The 15,698-nt window shown below is 37.7% G+C and overlaps 1 protein-coding gene across 5 annotated transcripts in view; it reads right to left on the reverse strand.

Annotated features, from left to right (window-relative positions):
- Window positions 1–6,192: 6,192 nt before the first annotated feature.
- The window catches only part of SSX2IP (SSX family member 2 interacting protein), a 41,345-nt gene continuing 31,839 nt past the window's right edge, over window positions 6,193–15,698 (reverse strand). For 4 of the 5 annotated variants that reach the window (XM_023258861.2, XM_045036111.1, XM_011284896.4 and 1 more), the window contains exons 10-14: window positions 14,352–14,488; window positions 13,851–14,024; window positions 10,927–11,041; window positions 10,197–10,362; window positions 6,193–7,053 (exon numbers count right to left, since the gene is read on the reverse strand). In XM_023258861.2, the coding sequence (XP_023114629.1) occupies window positions 6,879–7,053; window positions 10,197–10,362; window positions 10,927–11,041; window positions 13,851–14,024; window positions 14,352–14,488 (767 nt within the window). In that variant the 3' untranslated portion in view covers window positions 6,193–6,878. The remainder of the gene's footprint in view (window positions 7,054–10,196; window positions 10,363–10,926; window positions 11,042–13,850; window positions 14,025–14,351; window positions 14,489–15,698) is intronic. The other variant, XM_045036110.1, reaches the window with a different exon arrangement.

Raw genomic sequence — 15,698 nt, forward strand, 5'->3', positions numbered from 1 at the left:
AGGGCAGCGTGCACAGGCAGCTTCCAGAAAGTAAATAATGTAATCCCAATATCCTGACTTTGGTGACCTCATTTCAGACCTCTTTCCTACTGCCCATGGTTAGCCAGCAATGGGTCAGACCATCTTTCTGAGGAATTCCAGGAGAAAATGTAAGCTAAGCAAAAAGCTTTGGACGACTCTTTCCAAACCTCAATGGGAAGAATATTCTATGACTTTGAGGCAGAAGTGACGAATTTCAACATGTAGCTTGAGAACCATCTAGTTCTGGGGCAAACTGACCAACACCAGCAGCCCGCTGGTAGCCTGAGAGCACATTGTATGTGCTCCAGTCTTTGAGGTGGTGAAATGTGGGCTCCTGCAGTGGTCTTCTCTTGATAGCAATCTTGCTGCCCAGGCTACTGTGTTTTCTCCAGTCAGCCTCTGTTGCTCTCAAGAAACGTAATGAAGTTCAAGTGTGTGGGAATGACAATAGGGATAAGCTCGAACTTGCTCTAAGAAACACCGATAAAAGGAATTCATTTGCGAGCATGAATACTTTATTGTCACTGATTTCTCCCACATGCTGTGGGGACTGGAGTCTGCCCATGGGCCTGAGGTTCCGGCAGCCTCCACAGGCCTTGCCAGCTCCTTCTCCTGATGGGAGGGACCCTTTGCCCTGTATTTCCAACTGCGGATTTGGCATCCTGTTCTGTTGGGGCACGTCACCAGTGTTTCTTCGGTGGTTTGTAAGATAAGCTGCCAAATTCTTTTGCCTCAGTTACTTCCAATTGGGTTTCCATCACTTATCTACAGGGTCAAACATGAGTTTGCCGTGATGGGATTGGAATTGCTGGTTATGCCCCTGGCACACCATCCTAGCAGCTGGGATGGTGCCTGGTCAAGCCCATGCCTGGTCAAGCCCACTACTGCCACCCTCAAAGGAAGAGTATTTTGAGGCATGTAAAAATGCATGAAATTCAATTTCCAGGACCATAATAAAGTTTTATGCTAATGCAATCATTTTAATTTATTTGCCTACTATGACAGCTTTCATGCTAAGGTGGCAGCCGAGAAGTTGCAAGAGGGACCATATGTGATGTTCCTGCTGCTTTGCACCACCGCCAGTTTTAACTGTGGTGCCACAAATTCGTAACCACAAATGCCCCATGTTTCACCATACAGTGACATTTAAAAACTCTCTACTACCGGGGCGCCTGTGTGGCTCAGTCGGTTAAGCGTCCGACTTCAGCTCAGGTCATGATCTCACTGTCTGTGAGTTTGAGCCCCACATCGGGCTCTGTGCTGACAGCTCAGAGCCTGAAGCCTGCTTCAGATTGTGTCTCCCTCTCCCTCTGCCCCTCCCAGGCTCATGCTGTCTCTGTCTCAAAAATTTAAAAAAATAAATAAATAAAAAACCTATTACCTGTGCACAATAGAAGTGTTTTTGGTCACTGTGACTGTAGTCACAGAGGGACATGGCACACAAACACTAACATTGCCAAAAGTGAACAAAGCAGAAAAAGCAGGCCGTGTAGGTATATCTTGGGATTCCTCAGTGGCCTCTACTCTGTTTACATGGGATGAGCTATTTGAATTAGATCCTGAATGCCCCTGTCTTGAAAAGGTAAATGTCCAATTCTGAATGGGACTGCCATGGTAACCATTCACAAAAACAAGAGTGAGCCTTGCACTGGGAATGAATGACCAACACTTTAGTGCAGAAAATTATAGAGTGGCGAATTATGGGTAAAGAATTGAGTAATTTCACCTAAAAACGGATACCAAAAGGTCTGTAGCAGTCTGGAATAAGCTGGAAATTTAGGGCTCAGAAAGATCTGGGTTTTGTGGCACCTGGATGGCTGTTGGTTAGGCATTCAACTTGATTTCGGCTCAGGTCATGATCTCACGGTTCGTGAGTTTGAGCCCCGTGTCTGGCTCGTTGCTGACAGCACAGAGCCTGCTTGGGATTCTCTGTCTCCCTCTCTCTCTCTGCCCCTCATCTGCTCGCACTCTCTCTCAAAACTAAGTAAATATTTAAAAAAAAAATCTGGGTTTTAAGTTCCAATTTTACCACTTACTAGCTACATGATCTTAGATTCTGAGTCTCTTATTAACTCTTCAAAAACAGAAAGATTAATATTCTCTCAAGGAAGCAAAAGAAATTGTGAATGTTCTGTGCAATGTGGATATTTTAATAACTGTGTAAAACTACCATCTGAATTCCTTAAAACTTTGTATTATGAAAATATATACTCTCTTTATAGAGAGTATAAAAGAAGCCTTAAATACATTCCTTAAAATACACTCCTTTCCAAAATTAAGAATATGTGACTTTAATCATCAGCAATAAACCCCTTGCACCAGGTAATAGGTTTTGCTGGTTATTTTTTGAAGTAAATGACTGAGTGGATGAAATATCTCACACACACACACACACACACACACACACACACACACACACAAACCTGCCTTAGGTAGCAAACCATCAATGCTCATCAAATAGCTGCATCTTCTATACCTCCTAGTCTTGTTGGTAGTGAGGCTGATTCCAGACGTCTAGGTGTTGGACAAAGCAATGTAGGTAGAAGGCAGGTCTTTTTCAGGTCTGGTCTGTAAAAACATCCACGACCACCTGCTAGACTGTGGTTTTCCTGATTTGACAGCATCTGAGGCCATGAGTTCCAGATGGCATACCTAAAGATGGAGGAAGACTACCCAATTCACATCAACAAGAATTTCATGTTGACCAATAATTAAGCTTTTGTATTGAGCCATACCGACTTAGTGTTTTTTATTTGTAAGATGGTCTAATAGTCTGTGCTAAGAATCAAGCTAGATGGGGTTGGAAATAGGACCCCATCCCCTCGGCCCCAATCATAAAACAAGGTTCTTACATTCTTAAGAATTTTATAGTGTATTCCTGACAATGAAGTACTGTGATACATTTAATTTAGTATTTTATGTCTCATTAACAAATTATCTTGCCATGTGTTAAGCATTATACTGGGTACAAGTATTTCTAAATCTTAAATATATCAATATTGAGGTGGACCTTTTACCAGTGTCTAATCACAAACCTTCCAAAACCTTTGAACCCCTCTGAATTCAGTTTTGTGTAAATGTTAAAAATTTACAATCTTAACCAGTCAAGTGAAACAGTTTTTATATTAATCAAATAATCCATCAAATATTATCAATTTGTCAATAATTAATCAATAATCAATTTATAGTTTGGTATTAATTTATCAATTATCAAAATAACAATTTATCCACTCCGCTTTTATATCCAGCCTGAAAAATTATATTTAGAAAAGGGACCAGAATGACCTACTTCAGGACCCTTATCAACATGTCCCAAATCTTTGCAAATGCATTTTCTATTACATAGTACTAAATGGTCTTGTGGGCAGAAAATCTTATACCGCTTTGTGGGTCAGTATTTTGATTGTAAAAAAAAAAAAATATATGGAAACCCAGCAAAACAAAACGGTATTAATTACACAGTACTTCCCATAGGAAATCATGCAGACTCTTTAATTAGAAGCCCAGCCATGTCACTGTCGTGAAATGGACATACACGGTTCTGCAACAGAACCACCAGTCCAAGTTTTATTGAGACTGAATGAATAGCAGTAAATGCTATTTCTTTATTATAATTTTGGTTTACATAGCCAGTCTTCCATTCAGCTCAGAGGCTCTTGGTGGCAGAGTGCGTGCACTTAGTCTGTCTTCCTACCCCAGTATCTAAGAATGTAGTAGAGTAAGCCCTGAATACAACAGGTACTTCATAAATGCTTACGAAGATTGAAAAAAATTAAGGACAAATATAGGGAAAAATATATTTACTAGCCTTCATGACCCATACTTACCTTAAATCCAAACCTAGAAACATACTTTGAAGATTTTTACAATAGGGCAATCGCATGAAGGGCTTCCTAGCTCACATCATTCTGGTTATACACACACAACCTCTCCTGGCTTCCTGGGGCACTCTCATCATGCACCATGGAATGTGATTTCCTACAAAAGCCGTGTTCCCACAAGCCTATACACACGTCTCGTAAGCAAAGGTAGGAAACGTGGAACTCTTTTCAAGTAACAACTGTTTTTAATTGCACCAGAAGGAAAACAATTTGCTGTGGACTATTCTGTGCATCTAAACATTTTAATACATTGCTTCAACAAACAAAGCAAAACAAGAAAACAAAAAAACCTACTTATTAAGTTAAATTTTAATCTTAATTTTCTGCTATGATTCTTCTTCTAAATTTCTCATCATCATAAATTCAAGATACAAAAGTTTGAGTAGGAAATAAAATTTTTCTCTTAAATTTTCTTTACCATTTTTGTCCTTTGAAAATTCAAAATGGATATGCCATGTAAAAACAAACAAGATTTCAGTTACATATTGATGAACAAGAAAACATTTATCAGGAGAACTTTGAAGCTGAGGCTCCCTGTGGTGCCATCATGTAATCATGGCTTAATGTAAGACCAAAGCATAGTTGAATTATTAGTACCTTGCAAATACCTAGAGAAGGGGAAGGGAAACAAAATTCTAGGAGTTGTATGTGTGAAGTCAGGAGTTTTCCAACACAGAAGGCATTCCAATCATCGGGGAAGTTAAGCGTGATTGGGAATCGCTGGGAGTTGCAATTTACAGTAAAGCAAAAACTGATGCTGTTCGGTAAAAGCTACAATGTCTAGCAGATCTATGCAGATTTTTATTAAAAACGTAAGGAACCTGGCTTTCATTTTACTGTTTCTTTCACACCTTTTATTTCAAAATAAGTCTCAAGAGATTGTTCCTTCCAATATGAGAATTCAACCAGCTTAGAATGGAAACAGAACAAAAAATAGATGCAGCTTTGTAGAAATCCATTTTTGTCAAGTGCATTATTCTCTGCAGTAAGATTTATTTTAAAAATTAAAATGTTCTTTCCTGGCAAAGTAGATCATGGAAACTCCTGCCAAAAAAATTTTGATAAATGGATCAATGACTATTTCTAAATTTGATTGCCTTTCTTTGATCATATTATTGCTCAATAGTTAAAAAAAAAATCTGGGGGCGCCTGGGTGGCTCAGTCGGTTAAGCGGCCGACTTCGGCTCAGGTCATGATCTCGCGGTCCGTGAGTTCGAGCCCTGCGTCGGGCTCTGTGCTGACAGCTCAGAGCCTGGAGCCTGTTTCCACTTCTGTGTCTCCCTCTCTCTGACCCTCCCCCGTTCATGCTCTGTCTCTCTCTGTCTCAAAAATAAATAAAAACATTAAAAAAAAAATTAAAAAAAAAAATCTGTTGTTTCCTCCTTTGGAATATGGTACAATCTCAGAAATTTTGTATCATTTCTAATATTTTAAACTGTGAAGAAGTGACCATGCATCGAACAGAAGGCAGTGACTGCTTTGCTTTCTAAGAGCCAGTTTTTTGAGACTATAAATGTGGCTATTGTGTTACAAGTAGTTTCGCTGTCTTATAAGATATTCTATCAGCCCTGAAAAAAATGGTTGCTACACAAACTCTTAGATCTAGTGAACGATGACAAAAATAAGACTTTTTCTTTTCTTAGCATGATGGATTTAAATGGAACACCCCTAATAGGGTGAGTGTATGTAAGTGGTTGAACTACTAGAAAATGGGAAGGCAGATAAGCTTTACAATATCTAGCTAGAACTGGGATCTGTATAGGCTTCTATGTACAAAGACAAACAGGGTTAGGCACTGAAGCTTTTTGATACAAATTCTGGGAAAGAACCTGGGCCTACATTTATTATCATCGGTAACAAGAAGAAACATGCAATCAGTTCTGGAAATGAGATGACACAAGTTTATCCAGAGTATTATATTTGGATAAAATCTGATGCTTTTTACATTGTCAGATTTCTTTATCATTTGTGGCAAATACTCCATTGAAAAATTATTTAAAAATTACTGGCAACTATACAAAGCCCGAGCTGGTACAGATATTGCAGTGCTAGTCCCCATCTAGTAAAGAGAAGATCACCATTCTGATATCTTAAATATCTTCTATCATCCCACGTATCTTAAACCGATATTCTTAACTTGTTTTATTCAAGGGTACTTTTATCTTGCCTCTATTATCCTATAATCAAAAGTCCTTTGAAAAATTATAATATCCTACATATATAAAAGTCTACTGCTGTAGAAATCTCAAAAATGTAATGTCAGTAATGTTAATTATCTGAAGAAGTCAGCTTCATGGAACAGCTTTTGAGTATTTATTGCTCAGATGCATTCAAAAAATTCTTAAACATAATGTGGCAATGGCTCTAATACATCTGTAAACAGAATACCACTAAAAAAATTTTATTGGCATGAAATACTATAATTATGGATGTGTAAAATTTTTAAATCTTAAAGCCTCTTAACATAATCATGTATATCTATGTACAAAACATACATAAATTTCACTTTATTTAAAACATATGAAAGAGGAAATTTCAAATCACACTAAACATAATAAATATAGAACTTGCTTTGTTAAAAATCTACAGTATACATTCAAGTAAAGGCTAAACTTCCAATGCCAACTATATAGGAGACAAAATTAAACATTTACAATAATCAGTTTCCTAAAAGTGCTATTTTTAATACCTATAAGAGGAAACTCATTCTAGTGCTTCTGTTTTCGACCAAACATATACATTCCTTTATTCACAGAACCAGATGCTTCTGTTACTAAAAATACATTATCCAAAGCTTTTATATCCTTTTAAATAGATTTAACATTTTAGCTCTTTGGGGGAGGAACAGGAAAGTCCAAACAAACAACTCAGACCACCTTAAATTAGTAGAGATGACTGACTTTATGACACACCCTGTTTCAACTTAGATGTGAAATCTGATGAATGTGTTAATGAAAACAGTTCCAGTCCACACGTCTAAGGTAAGTCATCTTTTTCAACATGGGAGTTGGTGTAGGTCAAGGAGCACCCACTATAGCAACCTTCCTGTGACTCAGGTCTCGATGCCATGCTCCACTTCTGATTTGCACATTCTCTTCCAACCTGATTTGGTTTAGTTTCTTCAGGAGTTATATTCAGTACGTTGACTGAACTATTAGGAAAAGAAAGGCAGATCTTAATAACCATCTCCTCTTTCTTTTATACTTAAGCTAGGCTTGAATGTCTAAAGTCAGATTGCTCCCTTGTCCGATGCTAAGTCAATTGTGAAGATACACAGATAGGGAACAAAGAAATGTTTCAAAATGGCCTAATTTATCACTTTTATCGTATCTATCCATCTATTATTTTTCTGTTTACCCACTTATTTTATTTATCTCTTTGGTTTACTCGGAAGCGCTCTACCCAACTAATGCCTAAGTCAGATACAGGACCCGTGGGCTTTGAAAGCCAATGTCCCTCCATGTCCCCATCTTCCTGCCACTATTTTGTAATCTGTTTTTTTTATACACACATCCATTCGTACATGCAAGTTTTCCTCTACCCACCCATTTACCCACACAGCTATTTAATGAGTGCCTACAAAAGTAGTAAGGAGTCCAGACTCTGAAGTCAGATGGTTTAGGTCCGTACACCAGCTGAACCACTTACTATGTCACTGTTTCTTCAGCTTCCTCAGTTGTAAAATGGAAATAATAATAGTATCTATCTCACAGGGTTGGATGGAACTGAGTTAACACACGTTAAGTGCATACACCAGTGCTGAATTAATTGTAAGTGTCAGGGAGTAACACTCTTAGGTTCTGAATGTGGACACAGCTGCTACCCTACAATGACACAATCTGAGAGCTATGCTCTGTGACCATCTCAAAACAAAAATAGCTGGTTAAATGATTACTTTCGAATCTAAGGGGTTAAGCCAACAAATATATTTTTATCAACTGAGTATCTTTTTTCCCCAAAAACGGGTTTTTCCCCCCTAAATGTGCATTTTTGGTGACTTTGGTTTACTAACTCAACCTCGATGTGGCAATCATCTTATTACAAACCCAGATCTAAGGTGCTTCAGGAGCAAGGAGTCCAAATTTTCCAAATAACTTAAAATTTTAAGAACTATGTCAAGCTGCAACAGCTTCTCTCCTGAAACTAGTTACACAACTCTTTTCTGTGTTTTATATTCAGAGGCCAGTAACCACAAATATTAATAGCTCAATGGAGCTTCCTGATGCTCCAAAGTTCTATTTCTATGCCACTGATGTTGTTTAGTGTAGCCCTTGGAATATATGAAACAGAAAAGCACTTTTATAAACCATTTATATTTACATATATTTTTATGTTTATAGCCTGCTGAGGGCTTATAATGGACCAAGTACTGTTTTAAATGCTTTATATGTATCATCACTGAAATCTCATAACGCCCCATTATATAGGTACTAAATGTTGGACTTATCTTTACTAAACACAAAACAATGTCTTCAAGGAATGTTATGTCAAATATTTCATAACTAAAAATTAGATTTAAAAGAATTTTAGATACATAAAAATAACCAAGACAAATGCTATGTTCTCTCTCAGATATAGAATGTATTATTTGAAAATGGCGACTAGAATCTGTGTTATTTACATAGAGCACTCTAATTGGTCAAATTTGGGAGTTTAATAACACTCCGTATAAGAAAATACTCTGAACTTACAGTATCTTTTGATTGTAAATTCAACTTTCACTTCCAATACTCCCCCCATTAGTCAATCCGTTGGTTGAAAAGCAAAATATATCCCAAATCCAGTCATTTCTACCTTCATGTTATGACCCTTGTCTAAACTACCGTCACCTCACCTTGACTCCATTAATGTCTCCTAACTGCATCTCCTGACCTACAGGACTCACTCCTACAGTCTGTTTTCCAAACAATAAAACAGTCATCTTTTCAAAACAAATCTTTTCCACTGCTTACAAATCTCCAATGCTTTATCTGTTGCCCTTAGAACAGTATCTGACCTACAAATAGAGATTGAAATACTTTACAAATGAGGGGCACCTGGGTGGATCAGTCAGTTGAGCGTCTAACTCGTGATGTCTGACTTGTGATTTTGGCTTAAGTTATGATCCCAGGGTTGTGGGATCAAGTCCTGTGTTGGGCTCCGTGCTGAGGGTGGAGCCTGCTTAAGATTCTTTCCCTCTGCCCCTCTCCCCTGCTCTCATGCGTGCTCCCTCTCAAAAACAAAAACAGCAACAAAAAACCTTACAAATGAACTGCCAGGTGTGTGTATGTGTATGGGGGCAGCAGAGTGGGGTTATGTATGAACAACACGGTCATAATTTGGTAATTGTTGAAGACGGGTGATGGCTATAAAGGGCACCATGACCTTATTCTCTCTACATTGGTATATATTTGAACTCTTGCATAATAAACTTTTTAACCCTACTCACCCAGGACCTTATAGGATGTGATCCTTGCCTACCTCCCACTATTAACTACCTCCTACCTCTTGGTCTTGCTAGCTAACAACACTTGCCCTCCACAAACACACCAGTGTCCTACACCTCAGGGGTCCCTACACTTGCCTGGAGGACTCTTCCCCAGGCTCTTTTTTGCCCCTCAATATTTAGAGTCTTAAACCTTTTAAAACTCAACAATATGTACAGTGTCTTATCCTTTTTAACCTTCATATTTTTGTTCTGAAATTCATTTATTTAACAATTCTTGGTCCAAGGGCTAGTAGGCTTCTTCAACACTTAGCTCCACACCAGTATCTCACTACCACAGGCAAGTGTGCCCCTGCTTTCTGGGGCACCTACCAAACTGGCACGTCCTCATGCTACTGTCCTCTGCTTTGGTTAAAAAGGAAAGATCACCACCACACTTTCCAAGGTATCCCTTTGTTCTTTGCTATTCCTCTGTCGCTAGGAATGTTCTATCTACTTAATCTTGAAACAGGCTCTGAGGTAGATATTGATATTATACCTTAGAATATGATTTAACAATTTGAGACAGAGAAAAATACGAAAATGCATCAGGTAATAAAAGTATGTGGGTTTCCTGGGGATAGGGAACAAATTTTTTAGCTCCCAGAAGACAGGGACCAGGATCTACTTTGTTTGCTACTGCATTCCCAGCACCTAACACTGTCCTTATATAATGGCTACCCAATAAATACTTGTAGAATGAATCAATCTACTAAATTCCTCTCCAAAGCCACTATTGTTGCTAACACTACAGATATGCCACCTTCCCCTCAGCAGTGCAACTCTAGCAATGGTACAGATATGTGCAAAGATCACCCATAGACCAATACCTATGTTCAGATGCACAGGAACGTGTCTGGCAAAAGTCTGAAGTAGAAGGAGAAGCGGGAAGAGACTTCGTAAGTTTAGATGTGCAAACTGGAGACCCGTTAGACATATTCTGAGGCTTCTTTTGCCGTGGCCTTGAGTGCATTGTAAGACTGTCCCGATCAGAACCTGTTAAAAGAAAGAACAAAAAAAGGCAGTCCCTATGGTGAGGTATCAAATAGAGTGAAGGTAATTAACTATGATCACCTGAAGGGCAGTGAGGTGTGAGATACAACAAGTTAATGTGGGTGTTCACTCGAGCCCTTGACTCTAGTCTTGCTAATCTTGCCATCTCTTATGCATATTCCATAAACATCTAGAAGGATTTAGTTTTAAAAATATTTGGTGATCTCCAGGGGTGCCTGGATGGCTCAGGTGGTTAAGTACCTGACTTGCTTTCGGCTCAGGTCACGATCTTGCAGTTTTGTGAGTTTATGCCCCACATTGGGCTGTGCGTTGATGGTGCAGAACCTGCTTGGGATTTTCTCTCTCTCTCTCTCTCTCTCTCTCTCTCTCTCTCTCTCTCTCTCTTCCTCCCTCTCTGCCCCTCCCCTACTAACGCTGTGTCTTTCTCAAAATAAACTAAAAAAAAATTTTTTTTAATCATTTGGTGATCCCCTAAGTTTTATATTAATAATTTACAGTATTTTATTGACATGCATTTTCAGATTAAAGGGTTAATGGAGTACTCACTTCCTGAGAAGGCACTGAAAAGTTTCACATTTTCTGAGTTCTGGTGGTCAAAGGTAGTCATATTTAAAAACTGTTGCTTTAACCAACTGGCTCTTTCTTCTTCAAATGCCTTTCTCTGTCATAACAAGCAAACCAAAGAAATACTGATCAGTATTTCAACATTCACACCGGTGCCACTTCCCATGATTTCTGTAGCTGTTGGTGTTTGCTTTCTGGCTACCATCTATATTTTGTAAGTCAAATGAATTAACCTAAAAAACTAAGAAAAACTTCATTTAAGAAAATCATATTTAAAAAATAAAAATTTACCCATCTCACCTAAAAACCAACTGTTATTTTCACATCTATTTTAAATAAATTCAAATGGATAATGCAAAAAAAAAGATAGCACATTAGAATTTTTGAACACACAGAACATTGTAAGTATAAAATTACAAATGACAGAAAAATACCCACTGTAAATTAATCACGTGAGAAAAAGAAGCTATGACCTCACCAGGCATCGCTCTCAGCCTCCAACCATCTACCAGCACCAGCAGCCACCACCACTAAACCACAAGAGGGCACACGTCAGACCTTCCCCTTCCCAACAGCCAATGATAATCCTCAATTCTCCCTCATCCCTCAGGTCTCTCGTGCTTCCTTCCCATCCTTCACTGGCCCCACTGACCAGAGGCAGACAGACTGTCCTGCAGAGAACTGGGAGTGGTACAAAAAGTAGCTAGAGGATCTCCCGGAATAGGACGGATACAGGGATTCAGAAAAAGGTTCCTGTAAGACAGGAGAAAATGCTGGTGCAAACGGATTTTATTTTCTGAGAAAGGTAGCTATTGATAAGATCAATTTTCACAATGTCAGCTAAACAGCATATATCTTTCATTCATAAACACTAATACAAAATCATGCGTCCCCAGACATTTGAAGAAAACGAAGAGCATGAAAGAAAAAGAGCCAACATAAAGAGACCTGACTACAGGTAACAGTTCAAGAGCCTTTCGAAAAAATATTCTAACACAAATGACCAGATTTATGAACACATGTAAAATAATATAATGCTCTACAAAAAGAAAAAAAATGAGGACACCAAAGACTTGGAAGATAAATTCTAAAATAAAAACTCCTTGGATGAAATGAAGAGTTAACACTGATGGTGCTGAATATCAGGTTGGTGATGTACAAGATAAAGGTGAGAGAATACCCTTAAATTCAGGACATAAAGTCAATCTATGGATGTAGTCAGAAGGCCAACCATTTGCCTAATAGAAATGTTTGAGAATGCAAGGGAAAAAATACAGAATCAAAGAAAATATTCCAAATTGAAGAAATACAGTGTCTTCAGGCTAAATTACCTAGATATATCCTCATAAAATTTTGGAACTTTAAGAATATAAAAAGGAGAAAAGAAGAAGAGAAGGAAAAAAATAAAGCACAGGATATCTACAAAGTATTGCCTGTAGGTTATATGATAATCGGGCTGCTTATTTGCAAAACCAAACAGCAGAAGAAATGGAACAATGGGAAACTGAATTCTATATGCAGTCAAACCAATCACCTATGAGTGCATTTTTGGATATCCCAGAATTCAGAATATTTTTTACTCACACAATACTTACAAAAAAATTACTCAAGAAGCTAATACAGCAAATTGAAAAAGGAACCCAAGAAAGTAGATAGTGTGAGCTACAAACTGAATGTGATTCAGGAAATCCTAAGCTATAAAGAAAGTCAAAAGATTCACTACACAGTGGTACACGAAAGATTCTCTCCAAGGTGGCAAAGTCTTATTAACATAGAGTATTTTCTATGTGATCAAACAGATTAGTAGGTTACAGAATGAATAATATTTACAGAATCATGATGTCATCAATGTTCTTTCCATTTTTAAGTCTCAACCTTAAAGTACATACACCTGGATTACACCGTAGGGCAGAGGACAAATGTGGTAACACCCAACGATGAGAAACAATAACCATAGACAAAACTTGGGAAGTAGAAGGGCAAGAGAAGGGGAACAAGGGTAAGTACAAGAATGTCTTCATCTTTCATTGCGGGGATATGGTACTGCCTCAAGTCAAGCACACGTGAAATGGAAGCATCAAACATATTATTTAAAAAAGTCAACCAAAAGAAATCATTTTTTAAAAGTGGTTTTAAAAAAGTATGAAGTATGAAGTATGTATGAAGAAGTCATATATAGAGATGAGCAACAGCATTGATGGGAGTTGCGGTAAGGACACTACATTCCTGATCTTTCATAGCCGGTAATCAATAGATTGTTATCAAGAAAACAAAGGCTGAAATACACTAAGGTTAAAACAGTACTTCTCAGAAGAATTACGAAGTTCAAACAGTGGTGACTTCTGAGGAATGAAACTGGTGGTAAGAATGGAGGACATTTGTTCAGTTTGTGGTTTTTTGTAGGAGTTATTTTTTAAACCATGTTCACACATTACTTGTGTAACTTTTGAAAGGGAAGTATGTAGGTTAATATATCGTTAAGTCAAAAAGCAAGCTGTAGAAGGTGTGTGCACACATCCCTGGGTGAGGGGGAGAGGGAGAACTTTTGTACTGCTTTTTGATGCCCACGGACAGTGGGAAGATAACAAATGTCCCAGAGAGATCTCCTGTGTGAAGCTAAACACTGACCAGTAGAAAGCCAACCAGAAGGGGATAACGGATGCTTAGAGTTTTCTAAAAAGAAAAGTTTCAATTCCCAAATCTAGTAAAGGCAAAACGACACCCTTCTATAACAGTTCACATGCTTACAATCCTTTCCAGTTTGTTATTTATAAGATCGCTGGTGAAATACTTTAGGGAACAACTGGATGGCAAAAAAACAATGAAAGGCAGAACTTCGATACATTCTGCCGGGCCTCCCCAGAACTTGCAAAAGCTCTACAAGGAAAGCTAATTGTTTAAGATACCTCCAATCCTAGGCGGATAGCCGCTTCTGTAAAGCTTCGTCTTTCCTTTTCAAAATTCTTTTTTTGCTCTCTAAATAGGGACCACTCTTCCTTGAGGCGCTCCTTTTCTTCCAACAAGTAGCAGTCTCGAAGCAGTGAAGTGGTGTCATCATCACATGCAGTAGCAAGCTGCTGCTATTAAATTTTAAAACATAGTAAGTTCCAGAAGGTCCCCGCGGCACCCCAAGTTAAAGCAAGGGATGGCAGGTCAAACTTTTGGGGAAGGACAGAAATGATGAAGAATCAGCAAGTCAACGGAGGACTCTCATTTTCCACTTGGCAAAGCCCCGCCTCAGGAATGGTACGTTATGTCCCTGTTAGTAAGCCCAGAACTTAGTTTAAAGCAGAAAAATGTCAAATGCTACATATCTTCTGAAATAAAGGAATAAAAATCTAGTAAGATTCAGTAAAATCCTGGCCCTTTACAGGGGAAAACAGCTTTAAAAGGTAACTCACATTTACCTGTAAAAGCTGCTGCTGAGTTTTAATCATTTCTTTACACTGTTGAATTTCCAACTCGAGTTTTTCAGTTTCTTGTTCGTGGTCTTGTCGTGAGATTACGTCTTCATCATTGAAACCTTCTAAGTGTACCTTTGAAACTAACATAAAACCAGTAATTTGACATAGGTTTTACAGCCTCCACTCAGTTTATGGGGCGCCTGGGTTGCTCAGTCAGTTAAGAGTCCGACTTTAACTCAGGTCATGATCTCACAGTTGGTGCGTTCGAGCCCCACATTGGGCTCTGTGCTGACAGGTCAGAGCCTGGAGGCTGCTTAGGATTCTGTCTCCCTCTCTCTCTGCCCCTCCCCCACCTGGTGCGCTCGCTCTCTCTCTCTCTCTCAAAAGTAAATGTTAAAACAATTAAAAAAAAACTCTCAGAATTTTTCTAGAATCTCAACAGGTTTTCTAAAAGGTACCTATTCCCTTAGCTCTCTAAAAATTTCATAAGCTATAATAATAAAATTAAATTTATGGTATTTTACCACCATGAAAAAAATGTAAAAAGCAAAGCAACTATAAAGGATTCAGGACAACTACAAATTCATACTATTTTTTGGACTCAAATGATATCTTTACTAGTTCTACTATGAACATTTAATTTGTAATCTGTATTTATTCAAGATTATGTCCTAATTAAAAATGGACAACCTATATTCACAGAGGAGAAAAATAACAAATTCATAAACTACTTTCAACACTTCTTCAAAGATCAATGCAGCACTACAAATCTTGCTCTCCAATATTAAATTCAACAAATAAAAAGTCCAAATATACTTGCTATTTACTAATAGACTGGGACTGAAATCAACAAAATCTCATGTAAATTAATTTTGGTACAGAATTTTGTTGATTAGTCTTCACTACTAAAGACAACTGGCAGTGAGTTTGTGACTTCTGACATTTTAGAATAAATTTTCTTTCAACAGACTTCATTTACTGAGCAGAAACCTTAATTTTCTTGATTTAGAAGCAAGCAACCCTCAAAAAATATAAAATGTTAAGAATACATTCATCAATGTAAATTTATACTATCTATGGTGACAGGAAATGGTGTCTAAAATAATACATACACTCTTAAGTGAAAAAAAGTGTAGAAAGAATACCTAGTATTCGGTTTTTGTTTTTCATATACATATATATATTTTTTCATGTTTGTTTGCTTGTTTATTTATTTATTTATTTATTTATTTATTTATTTATTTATTTATTTATTTATTTATTTATTTATTTATTTATTTAAAGAGGGAGAGCACAAGAGAAGCCCAACACAAGGGCTTGATCCCACAATCCTGGGATCATGACCTAAGT

The sequence above is a fragment of the Felis catus genome, chromosome C1 (assembly GCF_018350175.1).
Source record: "Felis catus isolate Fca126 chromosome C1, F.catus_Fca126_mat1.0, whole genome shotgun sequence".
Classification (NCBI taxonomy): Eukaryota; Metazoa; Chordata; class Mammalia; order Carnivora; family Felidae; genus Felis; species Felis catus.